Raw genomic sequence first — 27,702 nt, 5'->3', positions numbered from 1 at the left:
TATTTATTTTGTTTTGTTTTTTAAGATTCCACATATAAGTGAGATCATATGGTATTTGTCATTCTCTGATTTATTTCATTCAGCATAATGCCCTGAAAGTCCATCCATGCTGTTGTAAATGGCAATATTTCCTTCTTTTTTCTGAATGAATAATATTCTATTCTGGTGTGTATTTGTATATGTATATGCATATATATGCACACACACGTGTGTATATGTGTATGTCACATTTTCTTTATCCATTCATACATTGATGGAAACTTAGGTTGCTTTCATGTCTTGGCTATTATAAATAATGCTGCAGTAAACATGAGGATATCTGTATCTTTTCAACTTCGTGTTTTTGTTTTCTTCAGATAAGTACCGAGTAGTGGAATTGCTAAATCATATGGTAGTTCTATTTGCAATTGTTTGAGGACCCCTCCATACTGTTTTCCATAGTGGCTGCACTAATTTACACTTCCACCAAGGGTGCACAGGGTTTCATTTTCCCCATATCTTTGCTAACACTTGGTTATTTCTTCTCTTTTTGATAAAAGGTATTCTAACAGGTATGAGGGGATATAACGTGGTTTTGATTTGCATTTCCCTGTTGATTAGCAAGAACTGATGTTAGCAACAGAATTGTTGCTCATCTCTCTACTGCCTTCACTTTTGGATTAAGTGATATTTTTAGGTTAACAAGGCCTTTGGGAAAAGACTCAGTCCTGTTGAGACCCTTGGGAAAGTTATCAACCTCTGTGCCTCAATTTCCTCATTATTGTTTATATCAATTATATAGGGAACACAAATACCTACCTCCTGGTTGTTGTGAACATTTAATGGGATAAAATTTACTTAGCATATAATAAGCATTTAGAAATGATAAGTGTCAATTTGATGGTGATTATAGATGTTAACAGATGAATTAGGTAACACCTAAGGTTCACCATTACTGTGGCAGAGCCCTAGTCCTGAACCATGCCTGGATTCTCCGTATTAGACTGGAAGTCATAAGGGGCATCCCTTCTAACAGCCTATTTCCAAGTTTTTAATGGTTTTGTCTTCATTACGTCTGCTTGTGTTTGATTATTTTTATGTGACTCTTATTAACCTTAATGGCCGAGGGGCAGTTTTTTTCACTTTTAGTGTGGGTTTTTTTTGTTTGTTTTTTACTTTTTTGCCTTAAAAAGTTTAGCTTTAGAAATCTAAGAAATAAAGGAATAAATGTGAACTAAAGCAAAATGTTCCTTGTGAACATACCATCCAAATGAGATTAAACACCTGTCTCATGTCTCAAGGCACCCCTGACCAGAAAATACTCTATTGCAGTGCTGTTCAGTAGAACACTCTGCAGTGCTGAAGTGTTCTATATCTGTGCTGTCCATCATGGTGGCCATTAGCCACATATGGCTACTGAACACTTGAAATGTAGTTAGTGTGACTAGGGAACTGAATTTTTACATTTTAGTTAATTTAAATTTAAGTAGCCACATGTGTCTAGTGGCTATCATTGGACAACACAGGTGTTGTTGGATAATATAAATAGTGATACATTCCGAGGCTTGAATGACCAATTCAGGAATCAGGTGGAACAAAGTAGTTGTTTTTATCTTTTTACTGATAAACAAAGCAGATAACATCAGAAGTTTTTGTAAAATTCAAATAAGACTTCTCTACCTAGAAAACCAAAGCTCTCTGTAAAATCCTGGGATTCTCTTAAATATCCATAATTTGAAATTCAGCCCAACAATCTGAGGTGTGTTCATTTTTCAGTCTTCCTATAAATGCTGATTAAGGCCTATTCTATAGTTGGCGCTCAGTAAATATGTGGTGTGTATTATTAAATAGTTAATAATTCTGCAAACAGTGGGAAATGTGCATTTCTAGCCTTGTATCTGATGCAATGATTCATATGACTCTGCTTCCCACAATTCTTCTACTGATGCTTTTTCTTAGGTAAGAAGGAATTAAATTATAAAGCCAAAGAGTAAATGTTCGATAACAATGTGGTTTCATTATTTCCCAAGGTAAATTGAAAGAATGGTCTTTGGTACTCTATGGCACTTCTGTGCAGCCATACTCACCAACCAACGAGTTTCCTAAAGTGGAACGTGTCCGTTACAGCCGAGTTGAAGACCCCACCGATGACTATGGAACAGAGGATTATGCAGGTGAGCTGGCTTCCAACTGGGACACAGGCTAAGGAAAGAAAGCTCATGCATCATCCCGCCATGCAGAGATAAACTTCTACCCATATTCTGATACATTTTCTTCATCTTCTTTTCTATTCCCCCCAAATCTTTGTATGTATATTTCTATATTCAAATATCCATGTTTTTTTCTTCCAAGCTAAAACCATACTGTATATAGTATTTTATATCTTTTTTTCCATTTAACGATATTATTAAGAATACATTTTCCTGCTGTCAAGTATCCTTAGCACACATTTTAAAAATAGCATAAATGTCCATCCTGTGATTGTACTGTGATATATTTAATCCATAGTCTGGGATGTGTATTTTGCTTAGAGTTTTACATTTGTTTAATAAGGTTTAGATGAATATCATTATTTATCAGTCTTTGTCTATACCTTTAATAATTTCTTTAGAATAGAGTTCTGTTCTGAGAATTACTACATCAAAGGGAATAATCAGTCTGAAGGCTTGGATAAGTTTTATCACATTGCTTTCAAGACTAAGATGTACCAGTCTACACTGTGACCAACTGTGTATATGTTTATTGCACTCATTCCTGCCAACACTTTCAAATTTTTATAGTTTTGATTGCTAGTAAATCTAAACATTTATTCTCTGTACAGCAGGTCCTCAAATAATGTCGTTTCATTCAGTGTTGTTTCGTTATAACATTGATGAGATGCTGTAGGAACTTAACTCTTGTTTATATCAACTAGCCTATGGTAAAATTGACTTCCTTATATGTCCTTTTGCCACAGTTCCAAGAATCTATCAACGGAGTTAAGTAAAGACTTACTGCAGTTCTGTGAATTAAATACAACTGTCTTCTACCCATTCTCTTCAAAGTGGCAGCAATTTTCTTATTTATAAGAATTCTTCATATGTTATTGTCTTTCATATTGTCTCATATTTGCCAAAAACATCTTCTCAGTTATCACTTGCTTCTGAAATGTAGTTTTTGTTCTGTGTTGTGTTGTTTTGACAGAAAAATAAAATTGGAGGGTAACAGATAATAACACGATTTTTTAATAGATGTTTTAGCCTTTAAAATCAGCTAAATATTCACATGCTTTTTTTAATCTGATTTTTACATTTAGTCACTTATTCATCTAAAATTTATTTCGGTTTATGACATATACTGTGAAATGAAGTCCTGTCTTTATTTACTAAACAGATTAACATCATTGTCTGAGTTAGTTACCATCCCTTCTTTTAATAGTTTAGGATATTTCCTTTATAACAATATAGTTCAGTTCTTATAGCAGGGTCTCTTATGGTAGTACCTTTTCTGATTTATCAGTCTAATAATTCATAGACCAATAACACCTACAGTTTTTTTAATGTCATGTTTTTTGACAAATGCTGAATATCTGCTGCTTATTTTTATAGCAATTCTTAAATTCCCCTTTTAAAAATCCCACTTGAATTTAATTTGAATTTACATGCAATTGAATAGAAGAATTGATTTTACAATGTACAGTCTTTCTATCTAAAACAATAGACCATGTTCCATTTTACTGTAATCTTTTATGTAGTGTTATTTGTGTTATTCCTGTTTTGGGTCATGTTGCTATTGTAGTGGGAAATATTCCATATTTTTACCTAGTATATGCTGGTATCTAGGAAATCTGTTAGCTGCTGCATATTTATCTTTTATCTGACTATTATGCTTAACTCTCTTACTAATTTTATATGTTCTAGAGTTGATTTTCTGGGGCAGTTTAGGTACTATAGCCATATCATCTGCAAATTTTTCTTCTCTTCCCCAGTATTTTTCTGATTCTTGCCTTGTTGCATTAGCTACCATTTTTAGGAAGATTCAATCCTTCTGTTATATGATGCATAACATTTTAATGAATAAAGTTTCTCCTAATGCAGAATCGTTTGTAAATAGCAATTTAATGTACCTTTAGAAGAGAAATTTTTTTCCTTTAGCTCTCTGAGATTCTTTTTCTAGATACTAAAGATACAAGTACCTCATTGATCATCTTAACAGAATATCTTAAATATCTATGCAGTTTCTTTTATTCTAAACTGGTAGTATTCCAGAATCAATAACGAGCTTGGATAATTCAGACCAATAGATCTAACCAGAGCTAGATTGTATTAGATTTTTGTCTTATTTTGCTTCAAGCTTGTAATATATTACTATTTATGTAATAATTAGCAAACCATGTTGTCTTCTCTGATAGGAAGAAGCATATCCAAAAACATAAATGAAGCATAATAATAACCTATTACTATGTGCCTTATGGTACATTTCAATTAAAATTTTGAAAATGTTAAAAATCTGAACAGTTTTACATCTTTGTGGCTTTTCTCATTACATCTTCAAAATGTCCACATTGACACTTGTGAGAGAACAAAAATGATTATTTCATTATTACACTGTAACCTAAAGTGCTAAATTCCATCTGAGACAGATAATAAAATAGCGCAGTATATGAACTTGCCACACAGAGCCCTTTGGCATATATCAAGAATAAATGTTTTGGGAGGGTTTTTTAATTGTAGAAATATCATCTAGTGAAAATTTAGGGCCACCCATGACACCTCTTCTTCAAAGCTGTGATTTTCACCTTTAAGAATTCAGTCTGTCTAGAAGCACAGATGACATTACCATAACCAGATCCCTGTACTATTTCATCGAATTCCAAGGACTATGGGATTCAGAGCTGGCTGGACGTCAACCCTTACACAGCAGAGACACCCTGTTCTTGAGTACCATAGCAGAAGACAGCTAAAATGTCCCAAATTGTACTAGCTATGGAATTTACTTTAGAGATCAGTTTTAAGGCTTTGGGGAAAAGAGAGATAAACAGTGCCATCAAATCATTCTTGCAATTTATCAGAAATATATTTTAAGTTTGCACTGTTTCAGAATGACTCATTTCCAACCAGATCATCTCTAATACATGATTTACTCTAAGTAGGAGACCTGGACTAGAAATCAGGATGTATGTTGATCCCAACTCTTCTAGCTGTATGATGCTGGGCAGGCCATTGTAACTCCTGAAAAATCTGTTTCCTCATCAGTAAGATGAGGGTGTTTTCTTCTAGAGTTTTCTCTGAGTCATTCTTCCCCAGTTCTACCATTTTATGTTCTTGTGATTCAGTAATTGCAGAACATAATCCCATAATGACAACAGGAGACTGATGTTCAACAGTAAGTCTTTTTGATTAAAGTAAGTATGGCTTAAAACATTTCTGGCACCATCAACTTACTGTTTATATATTTCATGCAGTGTATTTATTGCTAGTTAAAATTATATGAATTTTCAGTGAGAAGGAACTTGAAGATTATGAGGCTAAATGTCCCAAAATATGGAGAACAAGGAAAAGACAGTTAGTTCAATAAAGCAATATGTCTGTAACTATCTCGTGTCATTAGAAAGCTTTTTGTCAATCTCAAAACAGCTCCATCTCTCTGGCATTTTTTTCTGACTATGCATTCTCTCTAGTTCTATACCAAAGAATATGTAACAAGAGATTAGGAACCTTCATGCCAGGTCTGGAATTCTTTAAGCTTGCTCACATTTTTAAAATTTATGTGTATGTTTCTTTTGGTGAGTTGCCCATTGGTCTATGGGTAGGATGCAATTTTAAATCTATTATCTGTGCCTGAAGTACCTGCTTTGTAATCCAAAGCTAGATGCTGATAAGTTTGTGCCTGATGCCATAATGGTGTTTTTATTTGCTAGCTACAGTATCTCAGAGGTATTCAGTGGCTTTAATGACCTTAGATGAAACAGGCAATCTGGTCCAAGCATTGAATGATAACTTTTTTTTTTTCTGTCAACAGCCTTAACTTCTCATTTTTCTATAAATCCAACATTTTTATCATTATGCATACTTGATTGCAGTCGTTTTTTTTGTTTTCCATTTGCTACAGTGGCATTGCTCATTCGAATCCTGAAATATTTGTTATCTCCCACAAGGCAGCCATATGTGCTTAGAAGAACAGGCCATGACTAGGATTTACATTCTTAATACTTAGGTAATGAGGTTTTCCCCAAAAATGTCTAGAGTTCATCTCTGGGCTTACAGCCACATCGAACATTTTTCCTCTATCTTAAACTCTCACTGCATAAGAAAAAAAAAATCTTATTGTATACCCAGTTCCAGGTAAGTCCAACCAACTTAAAATCATTTTTTCTAAGTGGTGTTCTAATTTCTTTTGGCAAGGTCCCTGCGACCCTGAGTGCAGCGAGGTTGGCTGTGATGGGCCGGGACCAGACCATTGCAATGACTGTTTGCACTACTACTACAAGCTGAAAAACAACACCAGGTAAGAGAGAGGCCAAGTCAGATCCCCGCAGCATGTCCCAGGTGTACCTGGGGGTTCCCACAGAGTCACCAGGATTCCTGATGTTCCCCCACCAGGACCTAAGCACAGGAAAGATGCTGCTGCACAAGCCCACTGCCTCCTTATGTAATTCAAAATGGTAAAACCGATATCGAATTACGAAATACAAAATGTACCCATAAAGAAAAAAATTTTGATTCATTTGAAATATGGGGTTGAAAGCACGCTCTGTGGATACCCTGGACCACCAGAAAGATGAACAAGCGAGTCCTAGAGAAAATTAAGCCTGAGACATCATTAGAAGCAAAAATGACAAAGCTGACACTGTCCTACTTTGGGCACATAGTGAGAAGACAGGGTTCTTTGGAAAAGACAATAATGCTGGAAAAATAGAAGGCAGTGGGAAAAGAGAAAGACCAGATATGAGATGGATTGGCTCCATAGAAGAAGTCATAGGCATGAGTCTACAAAAGCTTAGCAAGGCTGTTGAGGACAGGACATTGTGGATGTCACTCATTTATGAGGTCACCAGGGAATCAAAAACACATAATACACACATGCTATGAAGCTGCCAGTGTCTTTTCTCACATTTGGAAAGCTGGTGGGGAGGGACTAGCTGTGTGTATGCCTGGTCTTCCCCTCCATTCTTTTCCATCCTATTGTTTGATGCCACAGCTGCATTTTTCTCTTCATGAGAATGCCAGTGCATGGGCCAAACGGACACTCTCCCACACGCCCCAATGTGCAAGTCCTTGATGTGGCAAAGGTGCCGTTTGCTGCTCATCTTCACTATTCCACTTTGGGCACCCAGGACCTGTTTGGACCCTATGCCCAAGCCCTTGACTTTTGCTTCAAATCGTGCAGATACGTGTCTAAAGGGCAGGGCCATGGAAGAGTGACTGTCCATCAGAGGCCATGCTCTCCAGCCATGACTCTCACAGCCCTGCCACCTTCTCCCTCCTACTTCAAGCAAAAACTCATGATGGGATGCTGACTTGTGGTGACTCCACACTCCACCCAAATAGACATTTTTCAATTCCTATTTACGTCCATGCTGGAATTTAAATTCCTTAAAGGAAAGGCCCTTGGCTATCTCTGCACTTCTATTATCTCCTAGACTTACTAGCAAATGCCTGCCATTTAATTGGTACTCAGTAAATATTTGTTGAAAGAATAAATAAAGCCTTGTCCTTCAATTAAACAAGGAAGTAATTTTTTTAAGTTTATCATAAGTAACATAATTTTAAATATATTTATATTTAGACAGCATATAACCACTACCATCACCCCCACCCCACCACACACACACATACACACACACACACACACAATCCATATGACAAACCAACAAATAGAAGTAACCTCTTACTAGTGACCTTTTTGCTTAAAATCATGGTTCCCACATAATTTCTTTTCAATTCATGCCATAACCTTCCTCTTGAGCCTCAGTTTCTAACCATCATCCCCTTTAAAAAGCTAAACCCAAACTGGAAGGTGGTTTGGACCAAGACACGCCTCGCTTGATAAGGATTTGTTGCTGTGTAACTGCATTGCTGCTTCAGCACCCTACACAGGAAGAAGCTGTAACTAATAGCATTTGGCCCTCTGGATGTGGTATTACTTACCATCGTGGTTTAAAAAGGATTCGAGACCGGGACAGCGATTTGCTCAGCACTTCCAAGAGAATGCTGAGGACTGAGTTATTGGTGATGCTGCCCTTCTTTCTTATTGTTCCACAACACAGGATCTGTGTCTCCAGCTGCCCCCCTGGCCACTATCATGCCGACAAGAAGCGATGCAGGAAATGTGCTCCCAACTGCGAGTCCTGCTTTGGCAGCCACGGTGACCAGTGCCTGTCCTGTAAACATGGATACTTCCTGAATGAAGAAACCAACAGCTGTGTTACTCACTGCCCTGATGGATCATATCAGGACACCAGTGAGTTGATTTCAAATATTTGGATTTTAGAGAACAAATGTAAGGTTTTCATTTGAGTGACCTTGGGAGGAATATTTCTCCTGTATGGATATAGCCAATTTTTTTTTTTTAAGAGAACAATTTAGAATTGTTTTATAAAAAAGAATTTAGTAAAAATGACTGTAACTGTGTCAGGTGGGTACTCAAGTCCATACCCAGATTTAGTGATTTGCTAAGAGTACCCGCAAGATTCAACATATAGTTGTGCTCATCGATTCATAATTATGATTACAGCAAAAGGATATAAAGTAAAATCAGCCACAGGTAAAGGCTCATTGGACAAAGTCCATTGGAAACCAGGCCCAAATGTCCAAGAGTTTTCTCCCAGTGGAGTCACACAGAATACATTTAGTTCCCCCAACAACAATTTGTGCACATGTTGAAATGTAGTCCATCAGGGAACCTCCTTCGGATCTGTGTGCCCACGGCTGTTACTAGGGACTGGTCATCAAGGCATCTTCTGCCTATCACTTAACAAAATTCCAGACTTCTGAAGGAAAGCTGGTGTTCAGCATAAACCATATTGTTTGTACACACAGCTGAGGCATCAGGAGCCACACTTCTCAGTTGGGATTGTGGGAACCCTCCTGAAATCTAAGTTCCCAGCCATTTAATATAGCAATCTTATATACCAACCTTATAAGCAGGCTTTCAGGCCTGCTCTTTTCTGCACACTAACCAAAGGAACCAGGCCTGCATGATTTCAAAGTATGCTTTTCAAAAAGTTTAAAAAACACGACTTTCCTATAAATGTAGAATGAACACATGTCAAAGACTTCTTTAACTCTTAATGAGGGAATCTACTAGGTAATGAATAGGTTCAGAGACTATCGGTATTATAGTCCATTAGGAAAGGCAAAATGAAATCCATTTGCTGATTTAGAGACAAAATTGAATAATTTCCTACCTGGCAATACAACTAGAATTTGGAGGTTATTTTTTCAAATGAACAGATATCATTTGCAACAAAGTGCTGTAAGTGAACATGTACTTCACAGAGTTTGGATCCTGATGAACTGTCATTAGTAAACAGATGAAGGTATGTTCTCTCAAGAGTTAGATAATCCTTGAGCACGCCTGTTAGTACTCGGGTATAGCCCTGAAAAGGGCTGCTGGTACATTTTGCTTCTTCCTTTCTGAGTTCTTGATAATTTGTCTCAACAAGGCTGTCACACCACAGTATATGGTGACACTAGAATTTTATGTGTCTATACAACCTAAGAAAGAAAACCCAAGTGTAAAGGAACAGTTTTCTTTTTCTTTTTCATTTTTTTTAATAATCAGGAAAGAATTCTGAAGTAAATGTGCTTGCTTTTTAAAGTCAAATTCTCTCTTGATTCAAAGGCAGGTGTTTCTGTACATGGCAGATGGGATCTCTCAACTTACCCTGGAGCAATGGGTAGGGATTCCCCTGTAGTTCTTATTTTCCTCAAAATTTGCAACATGAGTTACAATTTCATGGAGAAAGGAGAAAATGGGAGTGGGGAAGGTGAATAAGGGATCCACAGAAATAAGCAGTATTCTTTGAAAAAAGAAAAAAAAAGTCAAAATTCTATCAAGAAGGCTGAGCCTTAGAAAAGAAATTTGGTTCTGAATGATACATGACAGGATCAAGATAACTGAGAGTGAGTATTTTTTCCAAAACCTGGAAGGAGGATAATCGAGAAAGGCTGTGCAGACAAATACTTTGCTGTCTATGGCCATGCCACCCTGAACATGCCTGATCTCGTCTGATCTCAGAAACTAAGCAGGGTCAAGACTGGTTAGTACTTGGATGGGAGACCACCTAGGAAGACCAGGTGCTGTAGGCGTAAAAAAACAAAATGAAACAAAATAAAAAAAAATAATAATAATAATTACTTTGCTGATAAGAGTGGTCTGAGCATCTTTCTCCTTCAGTGTAACTGCCTTTGCTATAGTTTCCTCTTTCAATGTGTCCATTTATATACAACCTAATGATCATATATGATCATGACTAGTAATAATTACTTTTAGCATATTTACAGTGCTTCAAAGTTTATACGGTTCCCTTGAATAAATTCATTAAGTCCTCAAGACAAGCCAAGAGGTAGGCATCATTGTAATATGAATGTAATAAATGCAAGAACAAAGACCCTGAACTTGCCCACAGGAAATGCTAAAAACAGAACGCAAATCTCGGTTCTCTGTCTTTGGATCTTATGCCATGTCCAGTATTCTCAGTGGCAGAGTGAGGGGGAGACCAGGTGATAACTACCAGAAGATTGTAAAGGACTACATAGTTTACGCCATGGGCCTCGGACTTGAGAAAGGAGATGGACCTCCAGGAAGTTCTGACAAGGACTATAGTATACATTAGCAAGGACTGAAATATCTCCACATGCTTTTATGGAATCCAATTGGCCAACTGATTTATAACTTTGTTTTTTGTTTTGTTTTGTTTTTTTTAACAGAGAAAAATCTTTGCCGGAAATGCAATGAAAACTGCAAGACATGTACTGAATCCCACAACTGTACAGAATGTAGGGATGGGTTAAGGTAAGACAGGGAAGGACTGCATCAAGTAACACAGTCCAAGGAGCTTCTCGGTATAAGTAACCCTTTTACCATCACACTTGGTTTGACTCTCACTCAAACATGTGACTGCTATTTGCATTATATCTGCCTTTAACTGTGAAAAATCTGATGCCATCTTGGCTAAGAAAGGTTTATAAACCAAATAAAATTCTCTTTAGAAAAGATAGCTAAGATACAAGGAAATAAAAATGGCCATTTGAGGGGTTTTCTTCTCTCTTTTTAACTGGCAGTGCTGCAGTCAAGGATTACCTTGTAAGTAATACCAATGAATTATATTTAATCCCCCTGATTCATTCCTTTGATGGTTGGAAACTATTTCCTTATCTTTATTATATAGCCAATCATCCTCTTATCTTCAGTACCTCAGGCTTGGTTCCATTATGCTATGGTATGCACATAGGTTTGACACCTAGAAATATTTTCCTTGAATGGCTGACTTGCTCACTGCTAAAGCCAGATTGAGCAAGTCTTCCAATAACTCTTGCTTCTATCAAATAGCCTATGGTAAAACATTTTGTTATACATCGTCTCACTTAAAGTCACAGAACCTATTGATGATGTTAAGTAAGGACTTATTATAGTTGACATATTCTGTAAGAGAACAACATGTAGCTCAAGTGAACTAGGTAGTCTCTTGATTTCCATAGAGAAAGTCAGAACATCCTATCTTGAGTGAGCAGTTGGACTCTGGGTTTACACAGAGCTAGAATCCTGCCGCACTCAATCCCTTTTGAGTATTGATGATACCTCGATTTTCACCTTTGATCAGCAGTGAAATAGGCAGAGTCCAGGCAGGTAATTCTTCATGTTAGTTAATATTACAACATCATTTTTTATATTTATTGATCTGTGGCTTATTTTTCATAAAGGCGTTCAGTGATAGTTTGCTTTGCACCGTTCATCTGAAGACAGTCTTGACAAATATTAGACTAGTCAGCCTAATTCTTTTTGGAGAAGGAGCAGATTATTATAATAAAAAGTAGATGTGATTTCAAATCTTTCTTTGCTATTTATCAGCTGTGTGATCTTGGCCAAGTCACTTAGCCACTCTGAGCTTCAATTTTCTCATCTATGATGATAACAACTGCTATGTTACTGGATTATGATAAAGAATAAAGATATTATTCTAATATCTGACACATAACTGGTCCATGAGAAATAAAAAGTTAAGATTATTTTCTATATTTCTTAGGGAATATTTTATACAATAAGTTAACCAGTGCTCTCCAATCAAAATGAGAGCCACATGTTAATTTTATTTATTGTCAGGCACACTTTGTTCCAAAATAACGTGAGGTAAAATCTTAAAAAATATCAGCCCTCCCCCCTCCACTATAATTTATGTTAATTTTAAATATGCCAGTACCCATATTAAAAGTAAAAATACAGGTGAAATTTATTTTAAAATATTTAACTGAATATATTCAAAATATTATCATTTCAACATGTAATCAAAGTGAAAGACTCTCAGTAAGATATTTTACATCCTTTTGTTGTTGTGCCAACAAAATCTTGTATGTGTTTTACCCTTAAACCATATCTCAATTCAGGCAATTTTTTGATCTGTATTTAGATTTTATAAAATTTATTTGAAAGTAGCCAAGTTGTTTCAAACTTACTCAAAATTTTGCTAATAACTGACTGAATCAAGTGCCAATTTATAAAATTTAGGTTTAAATTAATTAAAATTAAACTTTTAAATTGCATTTTTTGGCCACACCAGTCACATTTCTAGTGCTCAGGATGCAGAAGTCTAACCCAGCTGGTTTATCAGAGAAAGAGCCCACACGTTCACAGGACTAGGTCCATCAGCCACGCCGTCCCTGTATTTTGGAAGCAGCAGAAAGCTTCAAGGTTCACAGTGACTGCTCTCTGTTGCATGTCCCACTTAGTTCATTCCTTCCTCACACAGAGCAGCCTCTGTCTCCTGCTGAATAAATGCCAATCTCAGAAGTAATCTAGGTTTATTAGAAAACCTAGGCAGCTCTTTAAAAACTTTGATAAGTTTTTCAGTGGTCCTATTTCCTCCCACAAAAGGATCCATTTAATGCAATGTCCTTGTTTTCAAGTTCTCCAGAAGGGAAGGGATTTTCTTTTTAAATGACAGGTCTCTCTTGCTAGGGAGGATATATCTAAGAATGGAGTACAATTTTCATTATGCTGCCCTCACTCACTCTTTGACTGTCCCGATATTTTCGTTATGGGTTTCTAGAGTTGACCATTTTTGCCTCAGGAGGCCAGTAAATTTTTAAATAGTGATTAAGAACAAACACGGAAAGATATCTATGCATAAAATACTGGAAGGAAATGGATTAAAATAACAGGACTCTTTGGGATTCTTTTTTATCTACTTTGGTTTTAATCTTTCCCGATTTCTTTACTGAAGTAAATTTAAATTTTATTTTGTAAAATCAGTATGATTCATATACAGAGAAAAGTCAAATGAGATGTGAATTGGAACAATATAAAGAGTTTAAGATACTAGAACCCATATGACTCTATTGCTTAGATACCCATCTTCGTATCATCTATTTGGTAACTTGACATAGGATTACATCCTCCTCCTCTGTTGAAGTTATACTACTTAGTTATTCAATGAGTAACAACTCTATATTAAATATTGTGAATTCTATAATTTGTTTTGAATTTTAAGAATAAGTAGACTATGAGAAATACTATAGCTGATAAAAATTAAGAACATGAAAAAATATACAATTCTCACTCGACATTCTAGCAACTCATTCAGTACTGAGTGGTAGCTAGAGAAAATATGGTACAGATAATGCCCAGAAACACTAAATAGTAACATAATTCACAAAAGTTGAGATGTTTGGGGAAGCAGCAGTGTAAGTAGGCGATTGTGCTAAATTATTCATCAGAGTTTAAACCGAGAGACAGAGGCAAAAGTATATTAGAATTCTGTTGTGGGAACCAAAAAATAAAATCAGAAACTCTTAAAAAAAAAAAAAAGAAAAAAAAAACTACTCTTGGGAGTTTAGGCAGAGAAAGTTGTGCCCTGTTATTGAATTATAATTCATTTACCATGTGTTCCTACGGCATTTATAATTATGAAACAATTTTCAAATTTATTATGTAGTAGGTCTAGATATCAGGGAATTGTTAGGCATATTATTAGGTAATGTGATTGTTTTGTCAATAAAATACTTCTTAAAACCTCCAGGGTGTAAGATGTATCAGCCAGTTTAACAATTCAAAAGAATGTCCCCAAAGCTTACAGCACGTGTATCTGCTACAGACATTATAAGGCACAGAGAAGCATTGTAGGCATCAAGAGGAAAGAAAAATAAAAGGGTACAAGGGCTATTTCCCCTGCTTTGAAGCTTTGCCAAATCTACAGGTCTCCGAGGGGAACTATATTTGTTACATATGGAGCTGGGGAGTCATTACCTCTTTGCCTTGATCACAGAAGTCTGTCTATGTCTTCAGCCTGCAGGGATCCCGGTGTTCCATCGCCTGTGAGGATGGACAGTACTTCAACGGCCAGGACTGTCAGCCCTGCCACCGCTTCTGCGCCACTTGTGCTGGTACCTTCTCCCCCAGTCCTTTCATTTATTCTTCTGGCTCTGGTTTATTTGTTCTTAGCCATCGCTCCTGCAAACCCACTTAATATTTTTAAAGTAAATGCTAGAAAAGCATATTTCTCTTCCAATAATCATGTATGTATTCTCATCAAAAGTCAGCCCTCAGCATCCTATACTGAGAAATTTAAATATTGAGAAATTTAAATACCCCGGTGAAAGCTCCTCTTTCCAAATGATGTGATGTTTTTGGCAAATGGGTGCAATTTAAAATGGGGGTGTTTTTTTCCCCAAAGAATTTTTTAAAAAGTATAAATATTAAACTATAATTCTTAAAATTACAGCATGTTAGTAGCCTTTTCACAAACTGTGTGGGAAGCAGCCATCATGCAACCTCTTCTGAGGTTGTTTTTGTTTCCTGCATTTGTCTTGTTTTTAAGGGGCAGGCGCTGACGGATGCATTAATTGCACAGAGGGCTACTTCATGGAGGATGGGAGATGTGTGCAGAGCTGTAGTATCAGCTATTACTTTGACCACTCTTCAGAGAATGGATACAAATCCTGCAAAAAGTAAGTGGATCCACCCCTCAAGCCCTAGCAATTAGTTACCGGGTTCCTTATTTGACTGTCTTCATAAATAATATGAAACAGAATTATTCATGATAAAATAAAGTTCAAACATTTACCTATGGACACTGCCCTAGAGCTTTAACTCAACTTATCTTTGATATTTTTATTCTGTTGCCTTAGGAACACTTTAAAACCTTTAAAGTAATATATATCTCTTTCACACACATGCTTGCTTCCCTTTTAAATCACATTATCTACTTGTTAGATTTTCTTTAATGTCAAGCCCTAGCAATTATTTTAAGATTTTTGTGTCATCTACAAAGAGACATAAGTTTAAGATTATTAAGAGGTTGATAGCAAACATCTTTTTCAATGCCTGATGTGTGAAAGGATGATAAATTGTACATTTTCCCCATAGATGTGATGCTAGCTGTTTGACATGCAGTGGTCCAGGGTTCAAGAACTGTACAAGCTGCCCCAGTGGGTATCTCCTAGACTTAGGAATGTGTCAAATGGGAGCCATCTGCAAGGATGGTGAGTACAACTGCTCTTTTTGATCTTCTGAGCAAAGTGTGATCTTTCTACTTTAAAGCCTAATATATTTCCACTTAAACTATCAAGTGTATATCAGATAGAACATGCCCAGTCTTTTGTTGGCATTCAGCTTGAACTGATGACCTCAATAGGTTTGTCTTTTCGGTTTGGGGCATATTTTTAATTGCAAGAAGAAATGAATCACCTATAGTACTACTGGCCAAGATGATGCCAGTTAAATTTTTTTAATTGTTTATTTTGTAAAACTTTCAAGCTTTAAATGTATGACAAAATTGAGCAGAAAGTACAGAGGTCCCATATATCCCTTGAACCCACACACGGCCTCCCCATTAACAGTAGCCTGCACCAGAGCGGTGCATTTACATACAGTTGGTGAACTACATTGACACCCAAAGTCCATAGTTTACATTAAGGTTCACTCTTGCTGTTATACATTTCTCCAAAACCAGGGAACGTACAACAATGTATATCTACCATCTTAATATCATATAGTACAGTTTCACTGCCCTGAAAATCCTGTGTTCCACATATCCTTTCCCCCAACTCCGGGAAATCACATTTTCACTCCTCCATAGGTTTGCCTTTTTTAGAATGTCATCTAGTTGGAATCATAATAGCCTTTTCCAGTTAGTTTTTGATGTATTTCTTTCCCATCTTTTGCCATATGTACATGGAATTTTGTATCCTGCTTTTGGAACTAAGCATTAGATAAACATAATTCTATCTTTTTACAAAGTCTTTAGAAATTCTGTTTTTAACAGCATAAAATTCATGTGGAGATGCTATAGTTTATTGCCACTCTATTTGGATCATTTATAATTTTGATATATAAATAATGAATGGAATCATTCATTAAGCCTGTGAGACTAGGAATTAAAGATAGAACCAGGTACAAAGCTTAAAACTTCGAATGATGGTCCATTTTTCTTTCTTTGTACCAGTGGTTCTCAACTAAAATTCCAGGACCTCACAGCTTCCCCAAAGATTGATTGAATTGGTTTTTGGTGTTGCCTGGACATGAATATTTGTAGAAGCTTTTCAGTGTTTCTAATGTACAGCCAGGTTTCAGGACCTCTGACTATTCCATGCCCCGTGACAACTGGGCAAATGCTAAGTTCCCTCACATCTCTAGCCTCAGTTTCCCCATCTGTAAATTGATTTTAAGTTATTCCAACTTCAACATTTTGTGAACTTTGACTCTCATAATGTATGCTGATGAGGCCCTAAAATTTGTCCCTAAATTTTACACACACATCTCAAAACATCATATAAATTATTTTGAACCACTGCCATTCTAAACATCTTTGGATTGTCATGAAGATAGGAAAAAAAGCATGCATTTGGAACAGTCTTCCCTGAAAGATCATTCTCCTGGGTTTCTTCTTTGTCTTCCTTTGAATGGCTCCTCTTCTAGAAATTTCACAGGAAGCAGAATAGTGTTGTGGTTGGAGACTGTGGATTCAGGAGTCAGAATGCTGTTCACATCTGAACCCAGATCTCAGGCAGGTTTCAAATTTCTCTGGGCCTTACTTCCCTCATCTATAAAGAATAATAAGGAGGATAATAGTACTGACCTCATATGGTTATTCCATGAGGATTCTCAGAAAGACATCAAAAAGAACTAGACAGGCAGTAGCATTGACAGAACATCATTTATGGTCTTGTTTCCATGAAGCATGATAGGTAACTGCATCTTCATAGCTTTTCTGATGTATCAAGGTCTGGCAGGGAAAGAACAGGCCCACTCAGGCTTTGTGTTCAAGGTTTCCTTGGCCAGGGCTGATTCTCACTGCAAAACACTGGTGATAAGATTGGGTGATGGCAACCCCAGGACCATGTAAGTATCACTTATTAGTTACCAACAGGTACTCCTTACCATTACTTAAAAACAGGGTTCTGCTATATCTGACTACAAGAATTTTCATAAGTTCATAACCTGAAAACAAAGGAAGATTAAGTGGTTGACCCAGGAGATCAACTGATTTGAAATTGTCCCCCATAGAACTTGGTACCAGTCCTTTCAAGGTTTGTAATATTTTAAGTAGTTTCCCTAAACCATGGTAAAACATGGAATAAGTTATGCCAAATGGAACTTTGGTAGAGTATCAGGATTATGGGCGGCAATGGAAAAATAATTTGTAATGAGTATTTTCAGGAAAAGAAAGAGTAATGTACTTCCAGTCAAGAAGGCAGAGTAGGTAAACATTGTGCTTATCTCCCACATCAAAATTGCAACTATAGAACCACCTGAGGACTATGGGAACAGATCCTATAACTAAGGATATAAAGAGACTGGTAAGAGGGACAGAGATACGAAACAAGCAGGTCCCACACCCACAGTGTAGCAATTAAGAATTGGGAGGAATATCTCAGGTACAGAGGCCAACCACACAAGGCTCCCCAGCCTGGGGAACTAGTGCCCATAACATCTAGCCACAAAACCCAGCAGGAATCATGTTCAAGAAAGACACGGGCCACTAGGGACTAGGCGCTGCGGGTCTTAAGGGGCCTGAGCAGAGACTCACTTGCTCTGAGCTCTAGCACAGGAGCAGGAACGTGAAAAGCAACAGGGAGGAACTAAATTGACTAACTTCAGGGTGAGGGCTGGATGTGCTGGCAAACATTGTTCCTTTGCTGAGTTTTCTGCCAAATCAGAGTTCTCCATTAACCTGGATAAAACTGTTCTTCCTGCTCTGGTGACTACCTGGGACTGCACCCAACTCGGACACCCGGAACAAACTTTTCAGCAGCTTTTCTACACAAGCGGACTTGGGCTGTAGATGTTCCTAAAACCTCTCAAAGGTCCATGAATCCCAGATAAGCTACAGCTACCCTCGGCGTGCCCTGTCCCTCTTGCTAAGTGGCCCCAAGCCCAGCACAGGTAATCCCAGGCCGTGCACAGGCAACAGCTGATCATGGCCTGCATCGGAGCCCCTCTCAAGAGGCCCCAGAACATACCTGGTGGCTGGCTTCAGGGTACCACCCAACCAGCTTCACAGACAACACATTCAAACAGCTGACTTGCCGGCCACCAGAACCCTGGTAAAGCAACTTTCATTCCATGGGGGTCAGCACCCCCACACAATGGCTTGTCCATTGTAGTCATGGCCACTCTTCCAAGCCAGTCAGCCTGAGGGTCAATCCACCCACTAACATGCCAACAACAATCAAGGCTAACCTACCACAGGAGGGCACCCACACAAGAGATATCCCTGGAGTACCTGCTCAGGTGAGCAGGAAACTACACCACTGGGCCCCACAGGACACCTACTACATAAAGCCAAAACCAGAAGATGTAGCAGAGCTACCTAATACATTGACAGAAACATGAGGAGTCAGCCAAAATGAGGAGTCAAATATGTCCCAAATGAACAGGACAATACTCCAGAAAAAGAACTAAATGAAATAGAGACAAGCAATATAGCTTTTGCAGAGTTCTAAACAATGGTTATAAGGATATTCAGTGACCTTAGAGTAAGAATAGATGAACTCAGAACTTCAACAAAGAGAAACATAAAGAACCAGTCGGAAATAAAGACCACAAAAACTGAAATTAAAAATACATTAGAGGGAATCAGCAGCAGATTAGATGAAGCAGAGGACTGAATCAGAGATCTGGTATACAAGGTAGCAGAAAACACCCAAAAGGAACAGCAAAGAGAAAAGTTTTTATAGAATGAGAATAGTTTAAGGGACCTCTGAGACAACATCAAACACCAATCAATATTCGCATCATAGATTTTCAATATCTTGCTCTCTCTCCTTCTGGTCTCCTATTTGAAGAAATAATGACTGACACTTCCCTAACCTGGCAAAGGAGACAAATATGTAAGTCCAAGAAGCACAGCTTCTCAAACAAGATAAACAGGCCCACACCAGGACTCATCATAATTAAAATTCCAACAGTTAAAGGGAGAATCTTAAAAGCAGCAAGTGAAAAGCAGTTATGTACATGGAGCTCCCATAACATCATCTGCTGATTTCTCAACAGAAACTTTGCAGTCCACAAGTGACTGAATTATTCAAAGAGATGAAAGGCAAAGATCTACAACCAAGATTACCCAACAAAGCTATCATTTAGAAATGAAGAAGATATAAAGAACTCTCAGACAAGAAAAAGCTAAGAGTTCATTACCACTAAACCAGTAGTATAAGAATTGTTAAAGGACTTATTTTAGAAGAAAAAGTAAAAATATGAATAAGAATATAGGAAAGAAAATTCCGACAGAGGAAAAAACAGTAAAAACAGTGGATTAACCAACTATAAAGCTAGTGCAAAGGTTAAAAGGCAAAAGTAGAAAGATCCTATGTAATTACAACAATAAGGGATACATACAAAACCTCAAAAAAATTAAAAAATGACACAAACATGGAGGGTATAAGTAAAAATGTTAGTTATTTTAGAATGTATATGAACTTCAGTGACTATCAACTTAAGATAGACTACTATAAATATAGCTTGGTATATATGAAGCACATGGTAACCACAATCCAAAAACCTATAGTAGGTATATAAGAAAGAGAACGGAATCCAAACAAGATGTTAGAGAAAGTCATCAACATACAAGAGAGCAAGAGAATTAAAAAGAGAGAACTACAAAAACAAACAAAAATTAATTAATAAAATAGCAATAACTACATACCTATCAATAATTACTTTAAATGTAAATGGCCTAAATGCTCCAATCAAAAGACATAGGGTGGCTGAATGGATAAAAAAAAAAAAAAAAAAAAAAACCCATCTATACATATGCTGTGTATAAGAGACCCACTTCAAAAATTAAGACACACAGACTGAATGTAAAGATCTCAAAAAAGATATTTCATTCAAATGGAAACAACAAAACTTAGGTAGCAATACAATACTTATGTCAGACAAAATAGACTTTAAAAGAAAGGCTATAATGAGAGACATTTCATAATTAGGAATCAGTCTAACAAGAGGATATAACTCTTGTAAACATTTACAGACCCAATATAGGAGCACCTAAACATATAAAGCAAATATCGATGACATAAAGGCAGAGATCAACATTAGTATTAGGGGACTTTAACACTTCATTGACATCAATGAATAGATCATCTAGACAGATGATCAACTAGAAACAGTGACCTTAAATGACACATTAGACCAGATGAACTTAATTTATATATTTAGAAAATTTCACCAAAAGCAACAGAATATACATTCCAAGGGAGACCACATGTTAGGCCACAAAACAAGTCAATAAGAAGACTGATATCATATCAAGCATCTTTGATTACGATTCTATGAAATTAGAAATCGATTACTAGAAGAAAACTGAAAAATACATGAACACATGGAGGGTAAATAACATGCAACTGAACAATGAATTGGTTAGCAATGGGATCAAGAAAGAAATCGAAAGATACCTAGAGACAAATGAAAGCACAATGACTCAAAATCTATGGGACATAGCAAAGCAGTCCTAAGAAGGAAATTCATAGCAATATAGGCCTAACTCAGAACAAGAAAATTCTGAAATAATCTAACCTTACACCTAAAGGAACTAGGAACAAACAAAGCCCAAAGTGAAAAGGAAGGAAATAATAAAGGTCAGAGCAGAAATAAATGAAATAGTCTAAAAAAAACAATAGAAAAGATCAGTGAAACCAAGAGCTGGTTCTTTGAGAAAATAAACAAAATTGATAAACCTTTAACCAGACTCAAGAAAAGAAGGCCCAGATAAAGAAAATCGGGAATGAAAGAGAAGTGACAACCAACACCACAGAAATACAAAGGATTATTAGGAAATACTATGAACAATTACATGCCAACAGATTAGACAACTGGAAAAAGTGGATAAATTCCTAGAAACATACAATCTTCCAAGACTGAATCAGGAAGAAAATCCAAACAGACTGGTAACTACTAACAAAATCGAATCGGTAATCAAAAAACTCCCAACAAACAAAAGTCCTGGGCCAGATGGCTTCACGGGTGAATTTTACCAAACACTCAAAGAATAATTAATACCTATTCTCAACTATTCCAAAAAAATTGGACAGAAGGGAAGACTCCCAGACTCATTTTATGAGGCCAGCATTACCCTGAAACCAAATGCAGACAAAGGCATTTCAAAAAAAATTATAGGCCAATACACCTATGAACGCAGATGCAGAAATCTTCAACAAAACATTACCAAACCAAATTCAGCAATACAATATCCACAAATTAACATGATACACCGTATACACCAAATCAAAGATAAAAATCATATGATATCAATAGATGCAGAAAAAATCATTTGACAATGATCCATTTATGATAAACACTCTCAGCAAAGTGGAGATAGAGGGAACATACCTCAAAATTAATATCCATAAATCGGTTGCATTTTTTGCATACTAATAACAAACTATCAGAAGTTAAGTATACAATCCCATTTACAACTGCATCAAAAAGAATAAAATGCCTAGAAATAATTTAACCAAGGAGGCAAAGGACCTCTTCTCAGAAAACTATAAGACACTGAAGAAAGAAATTAAAAAGACACAAATAAATGGCATGATACATCATGCTCATGGATAGGAAGAATTAACTTCATTAAATTCTCCATACTATCCAAAGCAATCTACAGATTCAGTGCAACCCCTAAGAAAAGACCAATGACATTTTTCACAGAACTACAAGGAATAATCCTAAAATTTACATGGAACCACAAACGACCCCGAATAGCCAATCTTAAAAAAAAGAACAAAGTTGGAGGTATCATGCTAACTGACATCAAACTATACTGTAATCAAAACAACATGGTACTGGCATTAAAACAGACACATACAGCAATGGAACAGATTAGAGAGCTCAGAAATAAACCCATGCCTGTACGTTCAATTATTCTATGACATAGGAGGCAAGAGTGTACAATAGAGTAAAGACAGTCTCTTCAATAAATGGTGCTTGGAAAATGGGACATACACTTGCAAAAGAATGAAACTGAATCATTTTTTTATACCGTACACAAGATTAAAGTCAAAATGGATTAAAGTCTTAAATGTAATACCGAAACCAGAAAATTCCTAGAAGAAAACATAGGCAATAAACTCTTTGACATCACTCTTAGTAATATATTTTTGGATATGTCTCCTTGGGCAAAGGACAGAAAAAAACAAATGGGACTATATCAGACTAAGAAGTCTTGCATAGTGAAGGAAACCATTAACAAAACAAAAAGACAAACTACTGACTGGAAGAAGATAGTCACCGATAATATACTGGATAAGGGGTTAATATACAAAATATATAAGGAATTCATACAACTTAACACCAAAAAAAAATCCTATTAAAATATTGGCAGAAGACCTGCAGACATTTCTCCAGGGGACATACAAATGGCCAATAAACATGAAAAGATACTCAACATCACTAATCATTAGGGAAATGCGAGTAAACCCACAATGAGCTATCACCTCGCACCCGTCAGAATGGCTATCATCAATAAGTCAACAAACAAGTATTGGCGAGGATGTGGAGAAAAGGGAACTCTTATGCACTGTTGGTGAGATTGTAAACTGGTGCAGCCACTATGGAAAACATTATAGAGATTCCTCAAAAAATTAAAAACAGAACTACCTTATGACCCACCAAGTCCACTTCTGGGTATTTATCCAAAGAAATCTAAAACACTAATTCAAAAAGGTATATGTACCCCTATGTTCATTGCATCATTATTTAAAATAGCCAAGATATCTAGGTGTCTACCAATAGATGAATAAAGAAGTGCTGCCTATATAAAATGTAATATTTTTCTGCCACAAAAAAGAATGAAATCTTGCCATTTACAGTAACATGGATGGCCCTAGAGAATATTATGCTAAGTGAAATAAGTCAGAGAAAGACAAATACCATATGATACTTATACGTGGAATAAACAAAACAGAAACAAACTCATAGAGAACAAACTGATGATCACCAGACAGGAAGGGGTGGTGTTGAGAAAGGTGAAAGGGATTAAGAAATACAAATTGGCAGTTATAAAAAGTAGTCACAGGGATGTAAAGCACGGCATAGGGAATGTAGTCAATAATATTATAATGATGTCAGATGGTACTAGATTTATCAGGGGGAATCACTTCATAAGCTATATAAATGTTTAGTCACTGTTTTACACCTGAAACTATTATAATATTGTATGTCAATTGTAATTGAAAAAATTTTTTTAAAGCAAGGGAATGATAACCACAAATTTCAGAGACTTTACCTCTAGAAGTGAAGGAAAATAAGCACATGGCATATCCAAGAGAATCAGAAACACTCTCATTCTGAGTGATGGGTTCCTCAATGTTCATAGTATTGTTATGCTTTCTTACATTATATATTCTCTGTAAGTCTCAGGTATTATATATTACAATTATTAAGACCATTAAACTTGTAAAAAAAAAAAAAAAACAAGTATTGATGGCTTACCAAGCTTTTCAAATCACATGGCAATTGCATTTAGGGATGTGCTATTTATTCTTTCAACTGTCATATTTCAGTGATTCTAAGACATACCTTTTTTTACATTTTATCACCTCTGAAATCAGATGCACCTTTTAATTTATGGCAGCTTACAACTGCTTTTGACCCAGCAGGTTGATGTGACATAGTTGTCATTGCCTGTAAATATAGTCACAAAGATGTCTAATTAACTTAGGCATATGGTTACTACTTCCTGCATTAAATTTAATTACAGTTCATAATTGCTTCAAAAATTAAACTGTTGTTCAGTGCACCGACAGTTATTGTATGTGCACAGAAATAAAACAGCATGTTACATAAGTTTAACAAATACTTTCAATAAGTATAAAATTAAAAATTCTAATTGGTAAGTGAATATTGTGTCATCGTTTAATAAGAAGCATTTTTGTCTTGGAAGCACTTAAAATAGTGGTGTATCTTAAATCCATTGTCTTAGAGTCAATGAAATGTAGTATAAATGACTGTATACTCTCTGCTCTAGATAATTCTAAAAATAAAAATTCCTTGCTTATGTTATTATTGTTTTCTAATTTATTCTTTTCCAATCTTTTTTTCCTTTCACAAATGGATATCATTTACCGTTGGACTTCAATATCTCTCCTTGAAAAACAATGCTGTTGACTGAAATCACTTTGGGTGGACCAAATTTCCTCCTTGTTGACTGCTCCTGAATGATCTCTTCCAATCCCCCAATCTGCCTCTCTGGCCAATCAAACCTTCTTCCATGTGTGTACATCATGCTGCTCTCGTCCTCAACTCCCCCTCTCTCTTGCTGACTTCCTGGAAAAAGCAACGGAAGAGTCCTGGGCGGAAGGAGGCTTCTGTATGCTAGTGAAAAAGAACAATCTGTGTCAACGGAAGGTTCTTCAACAACTTTGCTGCAAAACATGTACATTCCAAGGCTGAGCTGCCATCCTAGATTTCTTTGTTTCTGTAGACTTATAGATTACTCCATATTATTATTAAAAAGAAAAAGAGCAAAAAAAAAAAAAAAAAGCAAGCCACCTTTCTCTTTCTTGCTCTCTTTCTCTCTCTCTCTCAAATTTGTGCAGGGAGATGGTGAACTGTTTTGTCAGAACTTAAATGGAAAAAAAAAAATAAACCTACAACAAGCCTACCTTTTATAACTGGGTGTTTAGTGCTAAACAGCCAGAACCACAGAGACAGTATTGTATGACCAAAGCATTTTATGCCAAAATTTGACGTTAAAGTAATGATTTGATTTCCTGCCCTGGTTTTGAAGGTCCATTTTTTTCCTTTTGCATTTACTTGCTTGTTTCCCCTCTGAGACGCCTAAAAGTACCTTTCAAAAAATCACAAGAGCAGACATAGATCAAAATGAAACAAAAAGCTCTTGCATTAGTCATCTTTCATACTTGAGTCCATCATTGGGAGAAATGGCAGAAAACTGGACCTAAGGGCATTAAGAACATCCTGTAGACTTGTGTTCAGTGTCATTTGTCTTAGTTTTTCACAGTTGAACATTGATACTTTCCACATATAATTTACTTCATGATTATGTGGTTTTGGCATTATATTCACTTGATAAGTCTGCTCCACTGGTTTCATCAGATAGACGCTGCTACTGGCTTTTCCATTGTAGATTGGGTTATTTTACACACAGCTGGTCAAATGGGATTGCTCTGCATAGTCAAATTGGTGATGGACAGAATGCAAAGTTACACAAAATAGCTCAGACTGATCCAGCTCCCCCGAAATCCAGAGTGTTCACTTCGTAGACCCTGCACAATCTCTTGGTGCTATCTAGCCATTATCCCCATAGCATTTTTTTAAAGGCCATCAGAAATTCCATTTACTGTGGTGGGAAGCATTTTGGATGTGATACAGGAAATTTTTTCCTGGAGTCAAAAGTTTCTAAAAGGTCCTGTATTTTCTAAGAAATGGAATTTATTTAAATAATATTTAAGCTCGTGCCCAAGTTGGCCGGGAAACATTTTTCAATGGTGCTTATTAGAAGTTTTTTTTCATCTTCTCATTGTCAGAAAATAAAACTGGAAATTGAATATGGGCGGCATGATTGTACCCTCCTGGTTCTGTTATTTTTCCCACTCCTCTGTCCCTCTATAACTGTGCTATGATACACTTGTACACTGAATGTCATTGAGATCATCTGTTTTCTTGGAACTATCTTCACTGGTTTTCTGTGACTCCCTAAACACATCCTAGAATCTTGCAGATCAAATTATGTGGAAATTATTTTGGATCAGTGGTCAGAAATGAGGAAGCCTGATAAATCTTTTTGCCAATTCTGCATTTCTCTGTTTAAAGGAGGACAGACTGATATCATGTTTCCTCATTTTTCATATCAAACTCCATTGGTGACCTCATTTGCTTTGCTAGTGACCAGCCATCTTACAGGCTTTATTTTTACTTCCAAGATGTCACTGGCCTCACAGCTGAGAAGAGGAATGATATTAATATAGATTATGCTAGGAAGGAGCTGGGAAGTACATGCTAAGGTCCCCATTTATGCAACAAGCTAGTAAAAAGACTACCTTGAAAATATTCCTAAGCATTAAAGTTAACATCCAACCCCAGGTGAATAATAGTCTAATGACCCTCTTAATTAGCAATGTAGTGATACTGAGTCACATAATGATTCATAAGTAACTAGGGAATCGACTGATTTGCTGAGCAATTTTCCTTCTCATGACCCTGCAGGCCCTTCTGACCTAAAAAAGGCAAGTTAATCCTGGGTAGGGCATATACAGTCTTGCATTTAAAGGCACAGTCTTTAAGTGGACAAATGTAAGCACAAGCCTAAAGCAAAGTCAAGCAGGTGGCGAAACCAGATTTACCTGCAAAGAAATCCATTTAATGGAACGATCCCATAATATTTGAGGCACAAAGATAAAAATGATAAATAACAAAAGATAAAAATAACCATCAATATGACAGCTAAATTCACTGGGGTCCACCAATGCGTGTTCCATTTCCCACTGACCATGCAGGCGCACATCGTGGAAATACTGGTTTAACTACTAGTGTGTTACTGCCTCGTTTATCTACAGATTATTAACTAGAACATAATGCTTTCAAAGTTTAAGTTAATGTTATATATTATGTATAAATATATATATTCATAATGAGATATATGTAATGGATAGTACAAAGTTTGAAGACTTAACAAATGCTCTAACCTTCTAGAGACAAAAGTCCTATCTTCTGTTTTCTTTTGTCTATTTTTAATTAGTGATTCATTGTTAAATCCAAATTCACTTTTACTGAAAAATACTGTACATGTGTAAAATGTTCAGTTGTTTTTTTGTAAAATATAGTAGAACGGTTGTAATTGATACTGGCCAAAATCAATGTTATTCCATATTTTATTTTTTCTATTAAATTAACCTAAGTTCCTGTTTATTTGATCTGTCCATACCCATGTGTAAACGCCTCTGAAAGGGTGAAGTAATGAGAAACTTCTGTTTCCACATAGAAACTGAATATGAAGAAAAGGGTAGAGAGGAATGAAGCATGTAAATAAGGTTGGAAAAGAAAGGTTGAGCAGAGGTGGGAATT

At 36.3% G+C, this 27,702-nt stretch overlaps 1 protein-coding gene and 1 pseudogene across 3 annotated transcripts in view; both read left to right on the top strand.

The window, feature by feature from the left end:
- Positions 1–27,702, top strand: part of PCSK5 (proprotein convertase subtilisin/kexin type 5) — a 421,776-nt gene that overhangs the window by 251,992 nt on the left and 142,082 nt on the right. For 2 of the 3 annotated variants that reach the window (XM_011377895.2, XM_023521942.1), the window contains exons 14-20: positions 2,010–2,153; positions 6,363–6,465; positions 8,228–8,421; positions 10,893–10,977; positions 14,464–14,561; positions 14,996–15,125; positions 15,544–15,659. In XM_011377895.2, the coding sequence (XP_011376197.1) occupies positions 2,010–2,153; positions 6,363–6,465; positions 8,228–8,421; positions 10,893–10,977; positions 14,464–14,561; positions 14,996–15,125; positions 15,544–15,659 (870 nt within the window). Of the gene's footprint in view, positions 1–2,009; positions 2,154–6,362; positions 6,466–8,227; positions 8,422–10,892; positions 10,978–14,463; positions 14,562–14,995; positions 15,126–15,543; positions 15,660–24,952; positions 27,547–27,702 lie in introns of those variants that run through there. The other variant, XM_011377894.1, reaches the window with a different exon arrangement.
- Positions 10,153–10,271, top strand: LOC111730626 (annotated as a pseudogene).

This window comes from Pteropus vampyrus, unplaced genomic scaffold, assembly GCF_000151845.1.
Source record: "Pteropus vampyrus isolate Shadow unplaced genomic scaffold, Pvam_2.0 Scaffold324, whole genome shotgun sequence".
Lineage (NCBI taxonomy): Eukaryota > Metazoa > Chordata > Mammalia > Chiroptera > Pteropodidae > Pteropus > Pteropus vampyrus.
Note: the sequence above shows the minus strand (reverse complement) of the source record. Positions and strands in the feature narration are given on the sequence as shown.